Source organism: Odocoileus virginianus, chromosome 13, assembly GCF_023699985.2.
Source record: "Odocoileus virginianus isolate 20LAN1187 ecotype Illinois chromosome 13, Ovbor_1.2, whole genome shotgun sequence".
NCBI classification, from domain to species: domain Eukaryota; kingdom Metazoa; phylum Chordata; class Mammalia; order Artiodactyla; family Cervidae; genus Odocoileus; species Odocoileus virginianus.
Window position 1 is genome coordinate 24,597,057 of NC_069686.1, and position 23,737 is coordinate 24,620,793.

At 35.9% G+C, this 23,737-nt stretch overlaps 1 protein-coding gene across 2 annotated transcripts in view; it reads left to right on the forward strand.

The window, feature by feature from the left end:
* Window positions 1-5,196: 5,196 nt before the first annotated feature.
* The window catches only part of SLC38A11 (solute carrier family 38 member 11), a 57,248-nt gene continuing 38,707 nt past the window's right edge, over window positions 5,197-23,737 (forward strand). For both annotated transcript variants that reach the window (XM_070475831.1, XM_070475832.1), the window contains exons 1-7: window positions 5,197-5,414; window positions 6,073-6,190; window positions 8,351-8,425; window positions 14,323-14,457; window positions 15,432-15,497; window positions 16,695-16,801; window positions 18,872-18,951. In XM_070475831.1, the coding sequence (XP_070331932.1) occupies window positions 5,376-5,414; window positions 6,073-6,190; window positions 8,351-8,425; window positions 14,323-14,457; window positions 15,432-15,497; window positions 16,695-16,801; window positions 18,872-18,951 (620 nt within the window). In that variant the 5' untranslated portion in view covers window positions 5,197-5,375. The remainder of the gene's footprint in view (window positions 5,415-6,072; window positions 6,191-8,350; window positions 8,426-14,322; window positions 14,458-15,431; window positions 15,498-16,694; window positions 16,802-18,871; window positions 18,952-23,737) is intronic.

Genomic DNA, 23,737 nt, shown 5'->3' on the forward strand with positions numbered 1-23,737 from the left:
AAAAAATTACTCATCTTCTAGACTCCTTTCCAAAATTGAGGAAAATGTAACTTCCCTAGAGATGAGGGTTGAAAATTATTGTCTTTAGTCACAACCAAACTTGGACCTTAATGTCAGAAAGAAATCAGGTAGATTTCTTCAGGAAGAGTTTTGTAAGTTCAGATTTCTGCCAAGATAAAGCATTCTCTGATTATTTCTAAGATAACTAGGTGCTCTTAGAGGTCGGGGCTGCAGTGCATGGGGTCGCAAAGAGTTGTATACGAATGAGCAACTGAACAATAACAAGAAGTCTGGACTGCAACCAAATAATGAAGAAAAGTAATAATTCTACATGAGCATAGTATACTATTTACGTAATTATACAATCTGATAAAAAAAAAAACTCAAATTTAGGCTCTCTACATTCCTGAAAGTCTGACACCCACAGCCTTTATCTGGGGCTAAGAGAGACTCAAAAAACTGTCTACATGCATGTGAATGTGCACTTTTCCTCTACATCAAACACTGTCTAATCTGAGTAAACTTAGGGTCCTAAAACACTAACCGCATTTACCTCTGCATGGAGGGATTTCAAGTGATTTTGTTCTATTCTTTCTTCTTCAGGTTTTTTTCACTGATAATATAGTATTTTTGAAATTAAATAATACTTTTGAAACTAGAACAGAAAGAGGCTGTAGGAAATATCATTAAAATAAGTATAAAGAAATTTCAGTTTCCAGTCCAGCATATGAGAAGCTGGAATATGCCACTTGGTCTTAAAAAGAAAAAAATAACCAAATTGAAAAATCAACAATTTTTCTGAGAATCTTCAGAGAAATGAGGTCACAGGGCAAACCACTGTCCCTGAAATGAGACAGACCAACATACAGGGAATCACAAAAGTCCATGGGAACCAGTGCCAGGAAGGGAAATCTGAGCTATAACTGATGCATTTCTGAAGGATTAGCATCTGAGAGATAAAAACTCCAGAGGACCCCAGTCAACAGGGGCCCCCACACTTTTGTGAATTTTACCTCCAGAAACTCAACCAAGTTCTCACAGTAAATGCTGGAGAAAAATCTCCTCTTGCTTCTTGCAGGAGGAGGGAGAAAGAATCACTCCAGAGCATTAAACACTCCAAGCATCTTCTTAACAAGGTCTGCTGTCAAGATAAACTGTTTAACCAGAGCCTAAACTTCTAGGGTTTTAATAGAGCTTAACTGACCTGAGGGAAGAAAATACATATCTCCAGCCTACAATGACCACCCTGTTTCCCCTAAGGAGGAGCTAAGTACTAAGAAGTGCGTGTGGAGTTCCCAATCCAGACGTGTGCTGCTGCTGCTGGTAAGTCGCTTCAGTCGTGTCCGACTCTGTGCGACCCCACAGACGGCAGCCCACCAGTCTCCCCCATCCCTGGGATTCTCCAGGCAAGAACACTGGAGTGGGTTGCCATTTCCTTCTCCAATGCATGAAAGGAAAAGCGAAAGTGAAGTTATTCAGTCATGTCCAACTCTTAGCGACCCCATGGACTGCAGCCTACCAGGCTCCTCCGTCCATTGAATTTTCCAGGCGAGAGTACTGGAGTGGGGTGCCATTGCCTTCTCTGAATCCAGAGGTATAGGCTTACTAAAAGACTGAGACCTACTCATAGGACCACAGAATGCTTCACCTCCCCCATCATCACCATCATATTACTAAATGTCTATTTACAAGAGTTCCTTTGACCCAATACATCATGTCCAGCTATCAAAAACAACTGTAAGACATACTAATGAGTAAAAAACAATCTGAAGAAACCAGATTCCAATATGGGAGGAATGCTGGAATTATCAGACCAGGAATTTTAAACCCACAATTGAGATGCTAACTATTCTAAATGGATAAAGTAGACAAAATGCAAGTACAGATGGGCAAGCAGACAGATGGAAATTCTAACAAAGAACCAAAATAAAACGCAACAAAGAACATCTTGGTGGGCTTATTTGTAGATCAGATGTGGCTGAGGAGTCTCTGAGTTTGAGGATATCTAAATAGAAACCTCCAAAATTGAAAAGAGAAAAAAAAAAACTGAAAAAATATTTCACCCCAGAATAGAACACTCCAAAAAAGTGGGACAACTATGAAAGGTGTAACATATGCACAATAGTAATAACAGAAGGAATAGAAGAGGAATAGAATAAATGTTTGTAAAAACAATGACTGAAAATTTCTCCCAAATTAATATCAGACACCAAATCACAGAAACAGGAATCTCAGAGAACACCAAAGAGGATGAATGCAAAAAACTACTACACTTAACAAATATCATTTTCAAACTACAGAAAATCAAAGATAAAGAAAAAGATTCTGGAAAAAAAAAAATAGGAGGGGGAAAAACACCTGGCCTATAGAAGGAAAACATAAGAATATACCCAACTTCTCCTCAGAGACAATGCAGTCAAGAAGAAAGTGAAGTGAAACCTTTAAAGGGCTGAGAGGAAAAAAAAACCTTACCTAGAACTCGGTACCCTGTAAAAATATCCTTCGAAAGTGAAGGAAAAATAAAGATTCTCAGACAAACAAAAATGGAGGGATTCTGTTACCAGCAGACCTGCCTCAAGAAGTTTTTAAAAATTAGTTATTTAGGGAGAAGAAAAATGATATGTTGGAAACTTGTATCTGTAGAAAAAAGAGAGGAGCACTGGAGAAGTGAATACTTTTTTATCTTTTTTATTCTTAATGGATCTAACAGATGACAGTTTGTTCAAAATAATAATTGCAATGATGTATTCAATCATGTATGCTAATTTGTGTCCTCTTAGAATGGCCAAAATGTAGAACACAGACAATTCCAAGTACTCACAGGAACTCTCATTCATTCATTGTGCTTGGAGAATACTCAACATGGTCAGGATATTGTTAACTTTGTCATACAGTATTGGATTCAATTTACTAATAATTTATTCAGGATTTTGAATCTATATTTTTTAGTGAAAAGGTTGTAATTTTCTTTCTCTTAATGTGCTTACATCCAAATTAGGATTATTAATTCTGAATATCTCAAAACTGAAAATGTTGCACTAAAAAAATACCACAATTTTAAAAGAAAGAAGCTGGGAGAAGATATGTGCAAAATATTGTTGGCACTCTAGATATATAAATAACTCTCATAATAAGAAAAAGACTAACAACCAAAATCAAATGGGCAAAGGATAAAAAAAATGAGATTAACAAAGGACAACCAAAATATTTAATTATATTCATTAAACATTATAAAAAGATCCACATCACTATATATTAAGATAATACAAATCTATACAATAATTACATACCATTTTAAAACTCACAAGAACATCAAAAATTTAAAAAGAAACCAAGTCCTGATGCTAACAATGCAGAACAGGAATTCCATCTCTGCTGGTGAAAGTGTAATTGGGGCTATCAGTTTCTAGAGCAGTTTGGAAATATTTAGTGAAGTTAAATATATGCAAGAACTACTTCATAACAACTCTACTTCTAGAGAAATGGTCATTTAATATGCTCCACAAGAGTGCAAAATTAGAAATAATCTTAAGGGCTTCTCTGGTGACAAGATGATAAAGAATCCACCCGCAATGCAGGAGACCTGGGTTCGATCCTTGGGTTGGGACGACCCCTGGAGGTGGGCCTAGCAACCCACTCCAGTATTCTTGCCTGGAGAATCCCTACAGACAGAGGAGCCTGGTGGGCCACAGGCCATAGGGCCACAAAGAGATGGACACAACTGAGTGAATACGTACACAGCACAGGAGGATGGCTAACTGAACTGGTGAGGCAGATAAAATGAATACGCTGTATCTACATATAACATAATAATATTGAAAAAAGTATACTGGGTAGACAATAATGCTAACAGGAAACAGTGCATTATGGGACCATCTTTGTAAATCTTGAAAATATGCATATCGTTATATATTGTTTGGGCTTCCCTGGTGGCTCAGCTGGTAAAGAATCCGCCCGCAATGCGGGAGACCTGGGTTCGATACCTGGGTGGGAAGATGGCCTGGAGAAGGGAAAGGCTAACCACTACAGTATTCTGGCCTGGAGAATTCCATGAACTGTATAGTCCATGGGGTTGCAAAGAGTCAGACACAACTGAGTGACTTTCACTTCACTTCATATATTGTTTAGGGCTGCAAATGAATGAATTAAAATATAAAGCATGGCTACAAAAGATGCATGAATTAGTTGAGTCTAGCAATGAAGGGAAAGGAATGGGGAAGGGCAAAGGGATGTCTATTGTGGCATTAAATGCTTATTTTTGCAATTTGAAAAAATATGACAAAATATTAATGCTTGTTACTGTGATAGTGGAGAATATATGAAGTTTATAATTCTCTTTAGGTTTTTCTATGTTTTTAAAATGTTTCATAGTTTTAAATAAATATTTATGAAAAAGAACCTCTTTAATTATTTGATAAGTAGATTACTTATAAGTAGATAAGTAATTAAAGAACCTCTAATTATTTGATAAGTTATATTACCATTCTTACTGTCCCTGAAACTGTTCTCTATGTATTCTCCTTGTGATTGAATATTCTTGGGCCTGTTTCCTCATCTTAGGGTAAGAGGGGTGAAAGAGGGTCATTTAAGATTCTCTGTGGCTCAGATACTCCAAGTGCCTTTTCTTTCCCATCCCCTGACGCCCCTCCTTACCCCCTTTTAATGGTTCATTACCTGACTCCACTATCCTTTCATCTTCCTTTCCTTTCTGTAAGCCATCTATTCTGAAAAGTCATCCAGCAACATCTGACAAAAGCATGCCTAGTAAACAAGTTTACTAAAACTTTAGAAAAGTTTTTTTTTTATTTTCCATTTAAAACTCTTGCTTTTCATAGGTCATCTCTGACATAAAAGAAGTACAAGGAGCAGGAAAAGGTGGCAACAGAAAAGACACTCCATGGGAGCCAGGATAAGTGCCTTCTTACCTGGGTATCAGGTGCCAGCCAAGGAGCAGCTAATGTGGGAATGGACTAGAATGGGGCCATCTTAACTCTTTGTGCCATCTGGGCAGGTCAGCGCGGGCACAATAAACTGTACTTGGTAACTGGAGGTTGGGTGGCAGGGTTAAAAAAAAAAAAAAAAGAGGGAGGGGCGAAATATGGAGAGAGAGGGCTGCCCTCTGTCAGAAACAAACACCCCGTCGCATCTCAGCCTCTGCGGGAAGGTGCATTTGTCTGGGCAAACCCGGAGGGGAAAGCGCCTCGACCGCAGCGGCCAAGTGAATGGGGCGGCAGCCCGCGGGAGGTGGGGCGAATTGCTCCGCAGAGCCTCAGCCCGACTCTCTCCCGGCGCGGTGACGCCGGGCTCGGAGGCCGCGGAGGAGTCCAGGTCCCGCGCCCGCGAACCTTCCACCTGCCCGAGACCCGGGTGCAGCCATGGGCTACCCGGGGCAGCGGCCCGTCATCCCGCCGCAGGTAAAACTGGAGCTGGGACAGATTCTGAAGGCAGGACCGTTCAAGTTTCCTTCACCTGCAGGAGTTCGGCTGCCTTCACCTGGGGTCTTGGTTTAGCACCAAGATTGAGGGCAGGAGGAGAAGGGAGTGGCAGAGGATGAGATGACTAGGTAACATCACCGACTCAATGGACACGAGTTTGAGCAAACTCCGGGAGCTAGTGGACGGCAGGGAAGCCCGGCGGGATGCTGTCCATGGGACGGCAGGGTCAGACACGACAGCGGCTGAACAAGGTTCTCCAGGAGAAAAAAATTTGCCTTGATCTTTTTTTTTTTTTTTGTCAGGCACTTTTCAATATAACCCCTTTCATTTCACACACACACACACACAAATCACATCATTTGCTTCCTGGGAGATCCTGTACCCTAGGAGTTCATGCAACAGTCCACGAACTTGGCACAGCTGTAATCAGCACAGTTTAGGAGGGAGTGTGTTCACAAGCTCTGAATTACTAGATACTATTGTTACTTTTTCTTATTATCTTCATCTTCTTATCGTTATTGACATTATTTATTATTACTAATATCGTGTTAGTCTCCTACATTGCGTATTTATCTTAAAATTTTCCAAATTTTTGATCTAAGTCTTTATTTAATCGCATTTTTATATACTGAAATAGAGCCATCGAGATGACAGAGAAACCCTGGTTTCTGAACATAAGCACAAAGGGAAAACTTGTCGTCAGTCTGCTGCCGTTTTTAATGTTGTCAACTCGATTATAGGGTCTGGTATAATAGGTAAGTGTTTGATTTTTTTTTTTTAATTTTTCAGTGAAAAGGCCAAATTGAAGACTTTTATTATGTTGCTAGTATTCACAGATTATTTTTAAAGGAAAAAAAATTTAAATTATAAAACTGGTAATTTTTTTTTCATGAAAGCCTTCCTGTTTTCCAGTGGGCACACCATCAGTCGCTTATACTAAAGATGGGGTGGTGATTCATACACTCGTTCTACATTTGAAAGTATCCTCCCTGTGTGGTAGATTAAGGTGAAGCTGCCGATGGAAGATAACTAAATAAATTTTTTCATGGGCTGTATGTCAGTTGATAATGTTACCGAGTTTACTTTTTTTACCTGTTTCTGGAATGTCTGCTGTTACTTGAATTATCTTCTATAACCTTTTGGAGGTGTAAAACCTCCAGATATTTGGATATATTGCAGATACAAAAGTTTAATGTGAAAACATAGCAATCTTGTGAAAAATCAAATCCATGTAATATTTCCTTATCCATTTATATAGTATTAAAATTTAAAGTACAATCTTATTGTGATATATTTATTTTAACTGTAATCAATAAATAGAAATTGTCTTTAAATGGATTTTTAAAAACAAAGGAGCCGGGTAATCAGAATTGAAAGAAATGAGCAGCTCATATTTTCCCAGTCTGAAGCCAGGGGTAAATTTCTGGCAAAATTAAATGTGTTGTATTATAATAATAAAGGCAGCTATTTTTTTTTCAGTGCTTATTATTCTTTTTGTTATTTGAAAACATCCAACTTAAGGAAAAGCTGAGACAAATCAAAATCCTGCAGATGCTCCTTGAGACTATTACTTTTTCCCTATAAAGTTTTGACCTCTTAGTCACAGTCATCTGGATTGAGTTACTTCTCTTAACTTTCTCAAATTGATGTGTATCTTGATTTTACTTTCCATATACAGATAATTTTTTTCATATGGTAGATAAAATGTAGGAACTGATGTAAAGTAATAGCAAGTAGGGGCAAAGACTTGTTTGAAATTCTGCCTCCATGTGCCGTGGAGGTGTAGGCAGAATTCCAGAGTTAATTCCTAATATGAATACTTTAAGCTGATCCATGTCAGCAGTCTTGAAAAGTACCTCTTAATTAGGCTCAACAGATTTTTTAAAGGGGAAGGTTTTCAGGGAATAAAGCATTCTAGGTGGAAATAGTTTATGTACATTTTATTTTAAATGTTTCATTATACATAATTTAAAATTGCCCATTCCCCCCAAAAAAAGTTCATAATAAATAATGTTATATACTCACTTCAGCTTTATAAAAAATACCTTTGCCTTCTTATTTTCCTGTCCTTTTCCTATAGAGTTGCCCATCTTGACCCCAGAGTTAGTCTTTCCTAGAATCTCATAACTTTTCTATTCTCTTTTTTTTTTCCCTAAGATTTTTTTTTGGGGGGTGTGGACCATTTTTAAAGTTTTTATTGAATTTGTTACAGTATTGCTTTTGTTTTTTATTTTGGTGTTTTGGCTGGGAGGTGTGTGGAATCTTAGCTCCCTGATCAGGGATCAAACCCACACCCTCTGCATTGAAAGGTGAAGTCTTAACCACTGGACTGTTGGAGAAGACCCCCAAACCTTCTATACTCATCATTGTCTCTGTTTTCCCAGCCAGCCTGTAAGGAGAGCTCTGGGTCATTACTCCCCACATATTCTAGGTCATGTGTCCCCGCACCCTGAAAGTGAAAGTCGCTCAGTCATGTCCACTGCGACCCCATGGACTATAGGGTCCATGGAATTCTCTAGGCCAGAATACAGGAGTGGGTAACCTTTCCCTTCTCCAGGGGATCTTCCCAACCCAGGGACTGAAGCCAGGTCTCCCACATTGCAGGCAGATTCTGGTAAAACCCTAAAGTGAATATTATTTGTGTGAACTGGCATCTGTTTTTCATTTGATGCTTTCTTATGATATTCTTCTGCCTCATAAACTCACTCTATTGACATGTCCTTAACTTACAACATTTTATCCTGAAATAAGTATTAATAAGCTGACATTTAACTTTAGTATTCATATGCACTGTTTACAACTATCTCATATAAATATGTTAATATTCTTAACCTATTATATACAGTAATTGGGGAAAAAATCTCTCTATTTGTATGTTTTATTAATGGGATGGGTGGTGCATTTTTTTCTTCCAGGATTGCCTTATTCAATGAAGCAAGCTGGCTTTCCTCTGGGACTATTGCTTTTATTCTGGGTTTCATATGTTACAGGTAAAAATTACTATATAATTGCTTATTCCTGCAACTTAAATTATGCAATGATTGTTTTACACACACACACACGTCCCCTGTAATTGAATTTCCTAACTAAAAAGTACATCAAGGAATCCTAAAGAATTTAGACATTTATGACTGGGGAGATTTACTTTTCTTGCTAATCCTCTGAACAGATTAGAAGAATGTTGTATATTACTAGGCCTAAATCCTTTTCATGTGCCGTTTTCACTTTTTGCCAATAGTGGTAGGTGGAGGAGTCATTTTAAAGACTGATTAAGAAAATTAAATAAAATAAAGACTGATTAAGGCTGAGACTGCACTCTGAAAATATAGATGTCAGGAATTCCTTTCCCACAAAAAATATGGACAGGTGCACATGAATGAACAACCTTTTCAAGCTCTGTTCATGCAGGTGGCACCAGGAGCCCAGGTTCTCAGCCAGTGGGGGTCCCGACACCACGACCACCACCCCCCCTGCCAGTCTTCAGGGCAGCAGTAAGGCACTTCTGTATCCCTTTTGTCCTGCTTCCCACTTTGCATGTGATAAGTTCATTTACACCTATGTTTGGCCACTTCCCCATCTAAGTACAGGCTTTACAACTAGTCATCTTCTCTCACTGTTGTTCGCACCCCTGCCCTGCCGTCCCCCCGGTAGCCCTCACGACAAACACAAAGGCTTTCCTCTGCCTTGGGGTCTCTGTGACTCAGACGATCCGCCCCACCTCTGCAGAGGTGGCTGCTGTGGGCTGCTATGTGCGAGCACCTTTTACAGGTGATGCAATACACCTCAGCGGTCCCCTTCTTGCAGAAGCAACCTGGGGCTCAAGAGTGTCGCCTTCCTGTGAGGCTATCAATCCCAGCCATCATTTCCCCAAATGACTGCTGGACACCCCAAAGCTGGCCTCCTTGCCTCCAGGAGGGACCCCCGTGCGGTGCAGCTGGAGCTGCAGAAAGCACCCCCGCAGGGCTGGGCTGCCTCCCGCCTCCACCAGGACGGCGTCCTTTTGAGCTATGCCCCGGCTGATCTTTTCACTCGCCATCTCCTGAGAGCGCTGCCTCCAATCCCATGCCCAAGAGTCTCTGTGTTAGCTCTACTTCTGGAGACTCTAAGATGCCATTCCCTATAAAATCTCAGCCTTCCAAAACCAGCCTGTAACTCAGCCGTCTTTCCTGAGGCTGAGGAATAAGGTGAGGATTCACTTTATTCACTTTATTTATTATTATACACTCCCTTCCTCTCCTTTCTCACTACCCCAGCCCCCCAAACCTAAGCTGCTGTTAGCTTCTACAGCTCTTAATTTGTAGCTTAAGTAACAGGAATCTATAACTTGGTGCTTATTCAGAGTTGCTGGTATTTAATTTTTATTTTATTCAAGAGAACACTTAGCATACTAAAAAAATCCCATTCAAGGATTTACCCTTGTTGTTTTTAATTTCCTGTTTCCCAGTCAATCAGTACGAACAAATAATTAATTTCCTCCCAAGCATAATAACCATGGCTTATTTAAATGCACTGTGAACATTTGCACACATCATAAACCAGAAGGTAGAAAAAAAGATTAAATATATATCACCTAAAATCTCAACCAACACTTGAAGAGAATGAATAGTTTCTTAAAGCAAAGTCACATTATACATACACAGATTATGATGTGAATGTTTTTCAGCTGATGCTGTATATAAACCTACAGCAATGTCTATGAGCAGGCCTTTCCCAAGTCGTATATTATGAAATTACTAATAAGTGGAAATTAGTTACTCTTATTAATTTAGTTGCATGATGAAAATCCTTGCATAGTTTTGATAAATAAAGGATGACCATGCAGAAGCAAAAAAAAAAAAAAATTGTAGACTGTGATTCTTTTTTGTTTCTTAATTAGGATTTTAAGAGCAAAATCTACAAATAGGGTTATAATATTGAGTTGTTCTTTAAATTGACACTGCAATTATACAATTGTTTGTCTCTACAATTACTCTTTTGTCCTTTTAAGGCCTTTGTCTTTTTAATGAGATATGTCCAGTTCAACAAGTGGTGTTTCTAAGTTCTGTTTTCATGTTTGTGAAATGTTGGGGAAAAAGAAAGAATTGTAAATATTTACAGAAAATGATTTTTAATTTGCTTTAAGGTTCTCATATTTGTTGATTAGAGAAAAATAATTTTTATTGTCTAAGCCTGTGTAAAGATGTAAAAGAAAATTCACCTGTTGAGTAACATAGATTCATTCATGGTTTATCTGTGATTTGCATATAATATATTTAAAGCGAGATCAAAATGTTATAATGAAAGGAAATGTTATGATGATTGATATTTGAAATTCCTAAAACTTTTGAAAGATTTATTTATAGCCTGTATTTTACATGTAAATGAAAGCATCTATTATTTACTAAATTCTTAGCAAATTGTTACTTTTAAGCAATACATTTTGAACTTTTGTAAAATTCAGCAGTCTCATTCCAAACACACAGTTCTTCATCAAAACTTTACAGCATCTGTGAAATTGGTTACCTCCTATTACCAGTCCTCATTGATTCTCTTCCTTGGCCAGTAAGTTGCTGTTTAATTTTCCTGCCTTTAGCCTGTATCTTTAACTTTCTGGTCTCTCCTCCGTATTACTGAAAGAGTTATCTTTATAAAACCTCAGCCTGATCTGTTATTTCCCAAGTCAAAATGTTCCAAGACTTTGTTATGACCGTAGAAAAAAAAATTCATTTAAATTCTTCTGTGGTTCAGCGCAGTCTGCACTTTTAGTCTCAACCCTTACTAATCTGACCTCTTTCAACCTGTCACTATCACCGCCTTGTGTGGGACTTGGATTTTAGCCATTCTGTATGATCCCATTATCCACATATAGACTATGCCTTCACACTGACTACCTATGGATAGTCTCCCTGCTTGACATTATTTTTTCTTCTCTACCTAGTAAAAGCCTGTTTATCCTCAGGACACTACTCAACTCTTATGTGAAGCTTTTCCTACTGTTAAACAAAGGATATAGGATGAATTACTATGTCATTTGTGCTTGTAGAATATTTTAAAATTTATTAGGTCACTTATCATATTAAATTCTATCAGATATGTAGACATCTAGCAATCTTACTTTGCTGATCATTGATCCATTCACTAGAGTTTTACTAACACTGCTGCCATTATAGCAATAAAGAACATTTTTCCTGCCACATGAAGCTTACAATGTAGTATGTTAGGCAGAAAAAAAAAAAGCACATAGTTGTGATACTTCATAAAAAATACCATAATATAAATATGTGCGTGACAATAAGGATTCTGGCATTTAACCTAGCCTTGAAGGAACAGGCATGTTTTGGGGAGGAAAAGACCCCTTCACTGACTGTTTATGAAAAAATGTGAGTGAGCAAAGAAAATAGAAGGATGCTTTAAGCTGATGGAAATGTGGAAATACAAAAGAGAACGTGTAAGTCATTCTGTCTGCCTAAAGTATAGGGTTGATATTGGTAAGAGGGTATATACAAAGTTAGGTTTGCAGAGGCATTTGTGAAGCCTCCCTTGTAATGATAATCATTACCATTTCCTGATGACAAGCTAGATACTAAGCATAATGCAGCCACCATAGTTAATCTCTCTGACTCCATGAAGTGGGTGTGCATGTTCTACTTTTTATGAAGGTGGAAATTGAGACTTTGGCAGGTTAAAATGATTTGCTTATGGTCAGCAGTTACTGGCAACAGAGTTGAGTTTTTGGCTAAATGCATGTATGGATTCTGGGGCTAGACTACCAGAGTCTGAGTCCTGTCTCTTCTTTATGAGCCCTGTGATGTTTAGCAGTTTGCTTAAGCTTCTGTGCCTCACTTTTCCCATCTGTCAAATGGAGGATTTTAATAGCACCTACATAGGGTTTTAGTGATGGTTAAACATGTCAATAAGTATAAAGCATTTAGGAAAAGGCTTACCCACAGAAAGTGTTGTTAAGTATTTGCTAGTGTTTTTGTGGTTATCATCATTACTGTCATTCTCATCAGATTCCAAATGCAATGCTTTTTCTCACAAAACATGCAACCTATAGAAAATAACTAAAAATAGCACAAGTTTTCATTCCTTTAGCATCTGTAGCATGCCAGGCATTGTGGTAGGCATTTAAACATCATCACATCATCCTCATAGGCTCTTCAAGTTTAGGGTATTGCCTTACTTTTCAGATGAGACTCAGACTTTCATTCAAGATTCCACAGCTAGTAAACGTTTTTTTTCTGAGAAAAATTATAGAAAAGAGTTTATTTTTATTCAAAATCATTAGAGGATTTTCCTGGAGGATTTTAAGCAGAAGACATGGTCAAATTTATGCTATGGTCATATTTATCTGGCAAGAGAGAAAATGTCTGGAAAGTAGATAAGAAAGGATGGTGAATGAGAGAACTATTAGGAGTGTTTGCAGTAACCAGGCAAGAAGTAATAGAGGTGTAAACCCTTAAAGCAGGTTAGAGATTAGACATGAGGAGATACAGTTGAATAATCTATGATGCAGTAGTTAATGGATTTAGTGGCCAAAGGAAAATAGAAGGTGGTGGATAATGAGAAATATAGTGTGACTCTCAAGTTTCTCTTGATACCATTCACAGTTTGGAGAAATATGAATGCAGAAGCAGGCTCCAGGACAAATATATAAATTAGAATTTGGACACCTAAATCAAGATGCCTACAAAATCTTCAAGGTAAAATATTTACTAGACAGCTAGATACAGAAATCTGGAGTTTTGGGAAATTCCTGACTGGAGATACAAATTCAGGAGTTACTAACATCTGTGTGAAAATTGAAGTCTTGGTCATGAATAAGATCACAGTAGGACATCTGGAAGAGTAAGGAAGAAATAACCCCAGAATCCAGGATTTGGAAGAGTTAAAGAAACTGGTGAAAAAACTAAGTATAAATGGCTCAAAAGATAGAAGGAAATCCAAGAGAAACTGGTGTCAGAAAGGAAAATGCTACTGAAAAGGCAAATACAATTAATATTTAAGAGGTTTCAATTGGATTTATCAACTTGGAGCTCATTGATGAACTTGTTAAAAGAAATTTCAAAGACGTGAGACAATCAAGGTGGAAATGATATTGCGATGATTTGTATTTTCTTCTTTGTACTCTAATACATTTCCGAATAACTTAAAGGACAAAAAAAAAAAAAAATCACTTGGACTAGAAATATGAGCAAGACTGAAAAGTAAGAATCATACCTTTTGCATAGTTGTGTACCCAGTACAGCTGCAGTGTTGTTCTCTAGGTATTCAAAAAGCATTGAGTTAAATGAGAGAGAGAGTAACTCTTCATTATGCATTTTTCTATATATTTGTATCTTCAACTCTAAAATTGGAACTTAAATCTCTAAACAGTAAACTTCAAAAAAATTCTTAGAGTAGCCTGTTAACCATAATAACGATAAAGATATTAATTGTACTCTGTTATGAAGCAAATTATCTGATTCTCCTCAATCTACTTTTTTCTGAATGTTTAACAATACGTTTTATTCTCAGTCTTCACACGTTGAATGCCTGTGAAATATTGGATAATCTACCTTCTGTTGCTTGGACATTTGAGCCACATCCTATTAATAGTTGCTGCATTGGTTATGTTAGGAAAGTGAGATAGAAAACTGAAGCTTTAACTTTGCATACCCTCTTCTGTCTAGTTCATTGCATGGATATGTTAAGTCTATTTGCATCTTGATTAAAAAATATATAACTGGAAGCAGTACAGTTTCATTAAAGATAATGTTTTATGAAAAACAATTAAGCCTTACCATGGTAATTTACTTTAGCACTGAACTCTTCTTTGAAACTTGTATTTTTAAGTCAAAATATTTTTTTAAAGAAACTTTATATTAAATCTAATCTGACATTTGTTTAATGGTTATTTTTGCCACAGATTTCTCCCTCATTTTATTGATAAAAGGAGCTGCCCTTTCTGGAACAGACACTTACCAGTCTTTGGTCAATAGAACTTTTGGCTTTCCGGGATATCTCTTACTCTCTGTTCTACAATTTTTGTATCCTTTCATTGGTAAGGATGAATATGAACATGAATATTATAATTACTTTCATAAATGTACAACCATTTCTGAATAAAATAATTTGAAAAGTTGTTAGTCATTAAAGAGTACTAATAGTTGAAATATTTTCCACACTGAGTATTTAGCTATTTTTCCATTTTTTTCTGTTGCTTTTGGTCTGTTTTCTAAGTATTTCATTGAAATAAAGTGAAGGTGATTTTCACTGGATTAATGCTTGTGATTCCCTAGTTTGGTGAAGAATATTAGGCTGGCCAAAAAATTCATTGGATTTTTCCGTAAGCTATTATAGGAAAACCCAAACAAATGTTTTTGACCAACCCTATAGAATGATCTGGGAATAAAAGTAAATGAGAGAAATAATAGATTTCTTCTAAGCTAAAATTTTTTTGAAAAGCTAAGGAGTTGTGGAAGTCACGTCCAAGGCCAACATGCTACTTTAAGTTTGCACCCAATATTTCTAAAATAAGTAATGTGCTAATATTCACCAATGGCTAAATTGACTTCATTTTAAAAATTAATAACACAGAAGCTGATATTCAAACCTCAGGTTCCTTATGTCTCTACAGAGGCTAAGAATATATTTCCCCCAAATATTGCTTTTGAAGTCTTCACGATTTTCTATTATTTTTCCTCACTTTGAGCAATACATGTGTTCCTAAAGAGTATTTGGACACTGAACTTTAATAACACAACAAATCGCATTTTAAATGCCTACCAAAATTCACTATTATTTAAAGATGTTCTGAAAAGAATCAAAGTGAAAATCTTTGTGATACAAATTGATATTCTCCCACAAATCTGCTGTCTAGTTATTTTTAAAGTCTTAACGTATCTGTAATCAAAATAAATATCTGAAAGTAAGCTTATGCCAATATTATAGAAGTAATAACTGATTACTTTCAAAATATTCAAGGTGAAATATATGATGACTTATTGGTGATTGTTGTTTTAATTATGTTTTTAGCTATGATAAGTTACAACATAATAACTGGAGATACTTTGAGCAAAGTTTTCCAAAGAATCCCTGGAGGTATGTCAATATATTTTTATTATTAATATTAATTATTTTATACAGTTATTCATAATTAATCATAATAATTTGAAAGTAAAGTATTTGCAAGTGGAGGAATTGGATGACTTCAGATATCCAGTGATATCTATGATCCAATCTGATTCTAAAGTATTAATCCACCTTTATGTATAGTTTAGTTCTAATTTAGCTATTTAAATATTATTATTTATGCTACATAAATGCTACATATAACCAACTCTCTGTATATCATTTTTTCATGTACTATTTATGCTACACCATTTCTTAAATAAGCAAGCTAACTTTTGTCTCCATTATTTGTATTACAATATAATTTAATGTAATAAACCTAACCCTTTTTCATGTATAGTTTTGTAAGTTTTAGCAAATTATACAGTCATACACCACAGCCATAATCAAAATACAGAACAATTCTAGTATCTCCCCAAATTTTCCTCATTCCCCTTTGTTGTCAAACTTTCCCTCATCTCCAGCAGTTGGGAACTACTCATCTGACTTCTTGTCCTGCTTTTCCTTTTCCCAGAATGCCAAAGAGAAGCCATCTTTAGGTAGCTAGTCTTTAGGGGTCTGGCCTCTCTCTCACTTAGTATATTAAATTTGTTTGGGGGTTTGTTAGTGATATACTTTTTTTTTTTGCTGAGGAGTTTTCTGTTATATAGATATAAACAGTTTATCTGTCATTCAGTTGAGGGGCATTTGGGTTGTTTCCTGTTTGACTTGATTATGAAAAAGCCTCTGTGAACATTTTAACAGACCTTTTCAAAATTTGCCACAGCTCCACTCCCCGTTCATCCTTTCACTATATCATGGCTATTTGAGTAATTCAGAGATTGTGAGTCTTTTTGTTTTGAAAGTTCCTCTTCTAAGCCACATACTCTCCAGTAGGAAATATGACCTTAAGGGACAAAGGAAGGCAGAAGCAGGAAACCTGATTTGGAGGCTACTAAAATAATGTGAATGCAAAATACTGTAACAATATTTGAGTTATAAGTTAATCCTTGATGTTATTATTTCATAGAACCATGAATAATTTCATGGTTCCATGAAACTTATTCAAAATTGTCATTTATGTATCACTTTATAGTAATTGTCATTTTTATAATTAAATATTTGACTACTTCGGTCACTGGTGTTACTCATATCTATAAACACTATATAATCATTATTGTATTTCAGTTGATCCTGAAAACTTGCTTATTGGTCGCCATTTCATTATTGTGCTTTCCACGGTTGTCTTTACTCTGCCTTTGTCCTTGTATCGAGATATAGCGAAGCTTGGAAAGGTAATTTTTACATTTTAAATAGGCAAAGAGATGCACTACGTTACCTGCATTAACTTTGTAAAACTACTGCCTATATGACCAAATTCTTAATTACAGTATTCATCTTTAATTTCTTTTAGTTTACTTATACTTGTATTAGAGTAAACTTTGTTTGATAGTTTATCTTACTTGGAAGAACTGATAATTAAATACTTGATGAATATGAAATGAATAGGTCCCTTTCTTTTTCCTTTTTTAAGGAAAATATTCTGATATCAGACAGAACACTTTAATTTTAGAAAATATAAAGATCTGTATTTAAACCAAGTCTATTTATTGAAAAAAAATAGTTTTTTGTAGATAGTTTAGACAATTTAAAAGTAAATTAACTTTAATGAAGTAAGAATGAATCAGTTAATTTTTTTGTTGTAAATTGGCTTTATAAATGGCTTAATTATTTTTTTTAAATTACAATGTTCTGCCCATTTTTTATCCAATCAAATAAGTATTCAACTCACCACATATGCTTATCTCTATACATTAGCCTTTATCTGCCTGTATTTTTCTCCCTCACTCTCATAAAATGTTTGTATTTTACCCAATTGTATTTTACCCAGAATGTTATTGGTGTTGCATCTACATTATGCCAAGCATTCTGAGGAAAACAAAATTTTTTTTAAAGAGTGAGTCATATATTTTTTCAATCTATTGAGAAAAATCCAACAGTTGATTGAGTTACTTTTCACTGTGATGTTGGTGTGTATACACAGTGGTGAAGCCCCTCCTTCGAAGCAGAACTGAGAGTGGGGATGATATTCCAGTTTTCTGCCCATGCTGTCTTCTTTACATAACAGGGATCCAGAAATAAATAAAAATGTATTAAAAGGGACTTTTTTGATGAATTATCTGAAATATATGAACTATTTCCCATTCTCATGTTCAGTATAGACATAAATGCTTTCTTCTGAGAGCAAAAGGCAAGGCATTTATGAGAAGAAAGCTAATGTTCTATCATATTGATAACACTTGAACATTTTGTCCCGAAATGTCCCTTGCAAATGTCATACTGAAGTATCTAAATAGATCTCCCAATGCAAAGCAGAGTAGTTAGGAACACTCATCTGGAGTCAGGTTGCGTATCTGAATCCCCTCTGGCCACTTTCTTGCTGTGTGACCTTGGGATTTTTTTCTTAATATCTCAGTGGATCAGAGGACTCGTAATAAAACCTGCTCTAGTTTAAAACTAACAACCCAAGAAATAAGATTAATGACAGTCAAATGAAATAAAGCAATTTTATATTTTTCTTATCAGATAAAAATCCTAAAATGTGTTTATTCATTATAAAAAAATGAGTAGAAACACAAATTTAATATAATGAGTGAACAGAACACATACATACACAGGCCAGTTTATGTTTTAACCTGTTGAAATAGTAACAGAAGAGAGAGAAAGTAGCAAAGAAGACTCGAAGCACAGCTGCGGCTACTGAGTCATGTCCAGCTCTTTGCGACCCCACAAACTGCAGCCCACCAGGCTCCTCTGTCCATGGGATTTTCCCGGCAAGAATACCGGTGTGAGCTGGACCCATGTCTCCTGAGTCTCCTGCACTGCAAGTGAATTCTTTACCACTGAGCCGCTGGGACAGACCAAAGGGCAAAACTCCATAGGAAAAATGGACTAAGAGAGCAGAAAGCAGAAAGGAAGAAGCAGACGCATCCCAAAATGTGTGTGAGTGGGTGGGTGTGGGGGATGGTGTGTAGGAAGGGCCAGGGTAAGATAACGACAGTAGCAAGGAAGCAATTATAGACAGAAAAAAAGCACAAGTCAGCACTAAAAACCTGACAAAAAGGGAAAACGTAACTTCACTTTATGAAACAGTCTTATTTGGTACTTGTTCTATTTGTGGGAAAAAAAGAGTATGATCTGATAAAAATTTACATGCCTGAGATTATCAACAACAATTGGTAAGAATAAACTACTAAAGAATTGTATTCTAAAGGCTACATAAATTTAGTAAATCACCTAATATTTTCAATTAAATTGTCTCTATTCTAAGCTGATGCTATATCTTTACATTTTTTTTTTTGCAGATCTCTCTTATTTCTACAGTTTTAACAACTCTGATTCTTGGAATTGTAGTGGCAAGGGTGGTTTCACTGGGTCCACACATGTAAGTTTCCTTGCTTTTTTGGTTGATATTTGATTTATACCCATCATTTAGGCTTTCAGATGATATACTGTAAATGCAGAAATACAAAGTTATGATAGTACCAGAAGTATCATTTAACTTTAGTATTTGATGAAATGCAAGAATGATTACATTGAAGTAGACCTACATTTTCTCTTGGATCCTGCATGACTTATAAGATTAAACCATGTTTACTTATCATTTTAATAACCTGCTCAAAAAATTAAATAAGGAAGGGATTTTGAATAGTGAGAAATAGAAATAAGGTAGTGCGGTGGTAGATAGCAGAAGGAGGGAAGATGATGGGCAGAAATTTCTGTGTCTATCCCACAGTTGAATCTGTTCTTAACAAAATTTTCACCAGTCTAGGCTGAAATGAGAATGATAAAGAATATAGTGGAAGTTTTCTCTATTAAATGAAATATAGTCACCTTGAAAATCACTTTTTTCTCTGCTCAGATTGTGTTCTTTTCTTGTATTAAAATGCTTTATCATTTGTGAACTGATAGTGATACTTGGTAGTAATATTTGTTTTTTTATATTATTTGGCCACATAAAATGTTGGCAACTTGGCATTGGTCCTCCAAATTTTAAAAATGTTACTTATCAGTAAAATTTGAAGTATAAGTTCTACTGATCTAAACCACACAGTTTTTATGCTTTGATTATAGAATAGATTTATCAGATGAGAACTGGATAATTTATGTCTGTAGTCCCAAGAGAATGCAAGAATGAAACTAGCTTAAATTGGCTTTAAACACAAAATTGGGTTCCCACAATGAACAATAAATATTTGTTGAATAAATTAGTAAATAATACATTGTGGAGTTGCTGTGATACCTTAAATATTTTCTTTACCCTAAATAAGACAAAATTAATTTAAGACATAATTTCTAACACAGTGCAAGGAACCTGCTGGGTCTTCAATTAATGTTACCTATTAAGAAAAAAAACCTGGTCAATAGCTATAATTGATAATGCCATCATCAAGGTAACATTTTTTTCCTACTGATCATTGTTCTGCAAAATCACTTCATTTTCCACTGTATATGCTTATGTCAGGCTTCTTAACTTACCAGGAAAATATCAAAAATTATGCCCTAAATTTATTTGAAAAAAGTATGAAATATCTGAACTAACTTTATTTCATATGGTCTTTACAAAAAGCAATTATTTTTTAAGGATTTCAATAAAAGGGAAGAGTACAAATATCTGTAATATTTATATTAATCTTCTCTTCAAATAACTTAGTCCCAGGTCATAGTTGTATTAGTTACTTTGGGCTGCTAGAACCAAATACTATAGACGGGGTAACTTGAATAGCAGATATTTATTCCCCCCTACTTCTGGAGACTGGCAGCTTGTTGGGTTCTTCCTGACTTGCAGACGCCTGCGTTCCTGCTTTGTCCTCAGTGGCAGACCATGAGAGAGACGGCAAGCTCTCTGGTGTCTCCTCTTATAAAGGCACTAATTCTAAACCTGATTATCTCCCTAAGTCCCTCATCTTCAGACACCATTGCACTGGAGGTTAGGGCTTCAGCGTACGATTTTGTGGGCGACACAATTCAGTCAATAGCAATAGTGTTTTTGAAATGTACCTGGTTCACTTCAATGTGGCCGTATATTCTTTCATCTAATAAACACTTGTTGAGTGCCTATTGCTTCTGTTTTGCTGTGCCGTGCCTACTGCATGTTGTTCATGATCAACTATGGAGAAGGGATTTATTTTAAAAAGAAGAAATGACAGTGCAGTATTAGGAGTGAAAAATGGAAGCATGAATGAGGGGCAGTGGCAGTGCTGGAGAGTCCTTAATAGTCTGAATTAAGGAAGGCTTCCTAGAGAAAGAAAAATATGATTTAGGAGTTTTGAAAGAGGAATCTGAATTTTCCAGATAGATAAGAGTATAAAAGGAATTACAGGCCTTGGAAATGTAAGCATAAAGGCACAAAAGCACATATTAAATTCTACTAGATATACTTAGCATCTATTATTTGTGGTTGCAGCTGTTTAGTCACTAAGTTGTATCCAACTCTTTTGCAACCCCATGCACTGTAGCCTGCCAAGATCCTCTGTCCATGGGATTTCCCAGGCAAGGATATTGGAGTGGGTTGTCATTTCCTCCTCCAGGGGATCTTCCCAGCCCAGGGATCAAACCCACATCTTATGCTTTGCTGGCAGTTTCCTGCATTTCAGGCTGATTTGTTACCAACTGAGCCACCAGGGAAACCCATAACATCTATTATATTGGTACTGTACTGGGGTCTGGTTTTCAAAAGCTGAATTCAGAGCCATAAAATGCTAATAGCAATATCAAACAAAATACGATAATAATTTTTGGTTAAAATGTTAAATTGTATAAGACAGCTATTTTATTTGAAGCTTTTATCATGAAAAGGAATTCTAGAGAATAAATCAAGTTATAATAAAAGTTGTTCTAGATTTGATAAATGCAGTACTACGGGGCAATATTGAAGGGGAAAAAAACAAGTAGCTAAAAGGTGGAAGTAAATAAATGTCATTAGTTGAGCCCCAGCAGAACATTTTAAAACACTGATGTTCAACTCTGCTTCATATTATAGTTACTTGAGTAACTTTAAAAAATGCTGATGCCAGACCCCCACTTGCAGAGATTCTGAAGAAATTGATGTAGGGGCCATGCAATTAGGTTTATTCCTTGATTGTGAGCCTGTGAATGAAGATCTAGAGCTTCTTGGGTTGAAGAGATGAAAATCACGACTACACATTTAAACTGACACATTTCTAAAAATAGACCAGAGATTTTGTGTTATTTATTTTAGTGACTGTTGTGTCATTATTTTTCATGATTCATCCTTCACTTTTTTTTTTTTCATTTTCTTCTACATACACAATGTGTGAGATACTGTTGTGAACACAAAGAGAAAATCTCTCTGCTCTGAGGGACTCACAGTTTAGTGGGAGGAATAAGATGAAATAACTGTCTTATGTGCATTGTATCTTGATAGAAAGGAAGGAGGAAGGAGAAGCCACTTCCTGGTGGCACTAAATGAATTGATTTTTTTATGGCCAAAGAGCTATTTATTTCTGTTGTAAACAATATGTGACCTGTATGTTTTAACCTTCCTCTAATGCTAATATCATATTTTATCTGAGTCTTTGAAATTTTCCTAATAACAGGGATTATTTACTTAACTATTCCAATATCTAGATGTTAAAGAAGTGTGTTTTTAATACTGTGCTGCCTTTTATTTCTGTTTAAATACTACTGCAAACAATTTCTGTTTATCCAGATTTACAGTCAGGCTAATCAAATCCTGTGTTCAGGGGCTGGCGTAGTAGCTAGTCAGGCAGCCTTCTTTCTGAAAATGTGACCGCCTAGAATGCCTATAATCCATAAAACATGAGAAATTCAATACTCTATGTATGTTTTTCCTCATTTTTGTTCAGATGAATGATCAGAAACGCTGTACTTTTTCATAGGGCTTTTAAAGTGGTATTTGAAAAAGATCTTTAAACGTGCTATCAGAAAAAGAGGACGGTCTGCAGTGGCTAGTGCTATTGACCTTGTTACTATGGAAACACCTTTTTAGTGGTCATGTTTTAAAAATAAAACACACAATTCAATTTCCTTTCTCATAACTCATAGGGCCATAAATTCTGCTTTTTGATATGATTTCAAATATCTCACAGTCCAACGGCTTTTGGTTCTTTTTGGAAATAATGTTCAGTTTTATTGTATTTTCTAACCTTTTGCTTTCTAAAAACTGAGGTGCCAAGGCAATTTAATTGCTTTCCAGAAAGTGTGCTAGTATCAAAATGCAATAACACAGTTTTCCTATTATTTTTCCCAAACTACAATCAGAAGCATTATCACTGTGAAAACCTTCATTCTCTGCCTCACTAATACTCAATTCTTTACATTCAGGATGGAAGTAATAGCATGCAGGCCAAATTTACATCTATTTTCTCTTCATAAAACATCTGTTTTACAACAGTTTAATCAATAGTGCAGTGTTCCAAACATAATTTCCTACAAATATATCTGCACTTTTAATAGGTATTTATGCATATAAAATATGTGTTTTCCAAGGATCTCAATACACTTTAGTTTTGTTAACCCCTTATTCATTCTAATCCTGAAATTCCACAATTAAAGCTGCATATAAAGAGGAATTACAGGGGGGGATTAAAGAAGGATCAGAAAAAAATGGTAAAGACAGAAGAGTAGTGCATATTTGAAAAGGAAATGATTCATTCTGGCAAACACCACTGATACTTTTTTGATGATGCATAAATTATTGCCTTTTTTATTGCAAATAAAAAATGATAGAACTGGTTGAAGCAAAAGAGAATTTATCCCCTCACACAGCTATAAAGTTCAACACTGTTTCTATTATTAGATTTCGTTGTATTTAGGAGCTCAATCAATAGACTCATAGTTTTTCTTTTTTCATCTTTTGGCTTTGTTTCCAACTTTAGCTCTAGTTTCTGAAGAATTTCCCCTTGTTATGACAAGATGGCAATGGCAGTCTTAGCCTACATCTATTCAAGTCCAACCCCATAAAAAGAAAAGGAGCTTTCTCTCTCTCTTTTTTTTTAACCTCAAACCTCACTTCAAGTATTAGTGTGAATTGGTTCTAATGAGAACCCATGATGATCATGCCCTGTGTTGAGTTGCTAATGTTTATGTTACGTATTTACCCTTGAAACTAAGGCTAGGATCAGCTCAACTAAAGCACATAGGCTATGGGTAGAAGAAAAGGTACCCCGAAGGAATTACAGGCAATG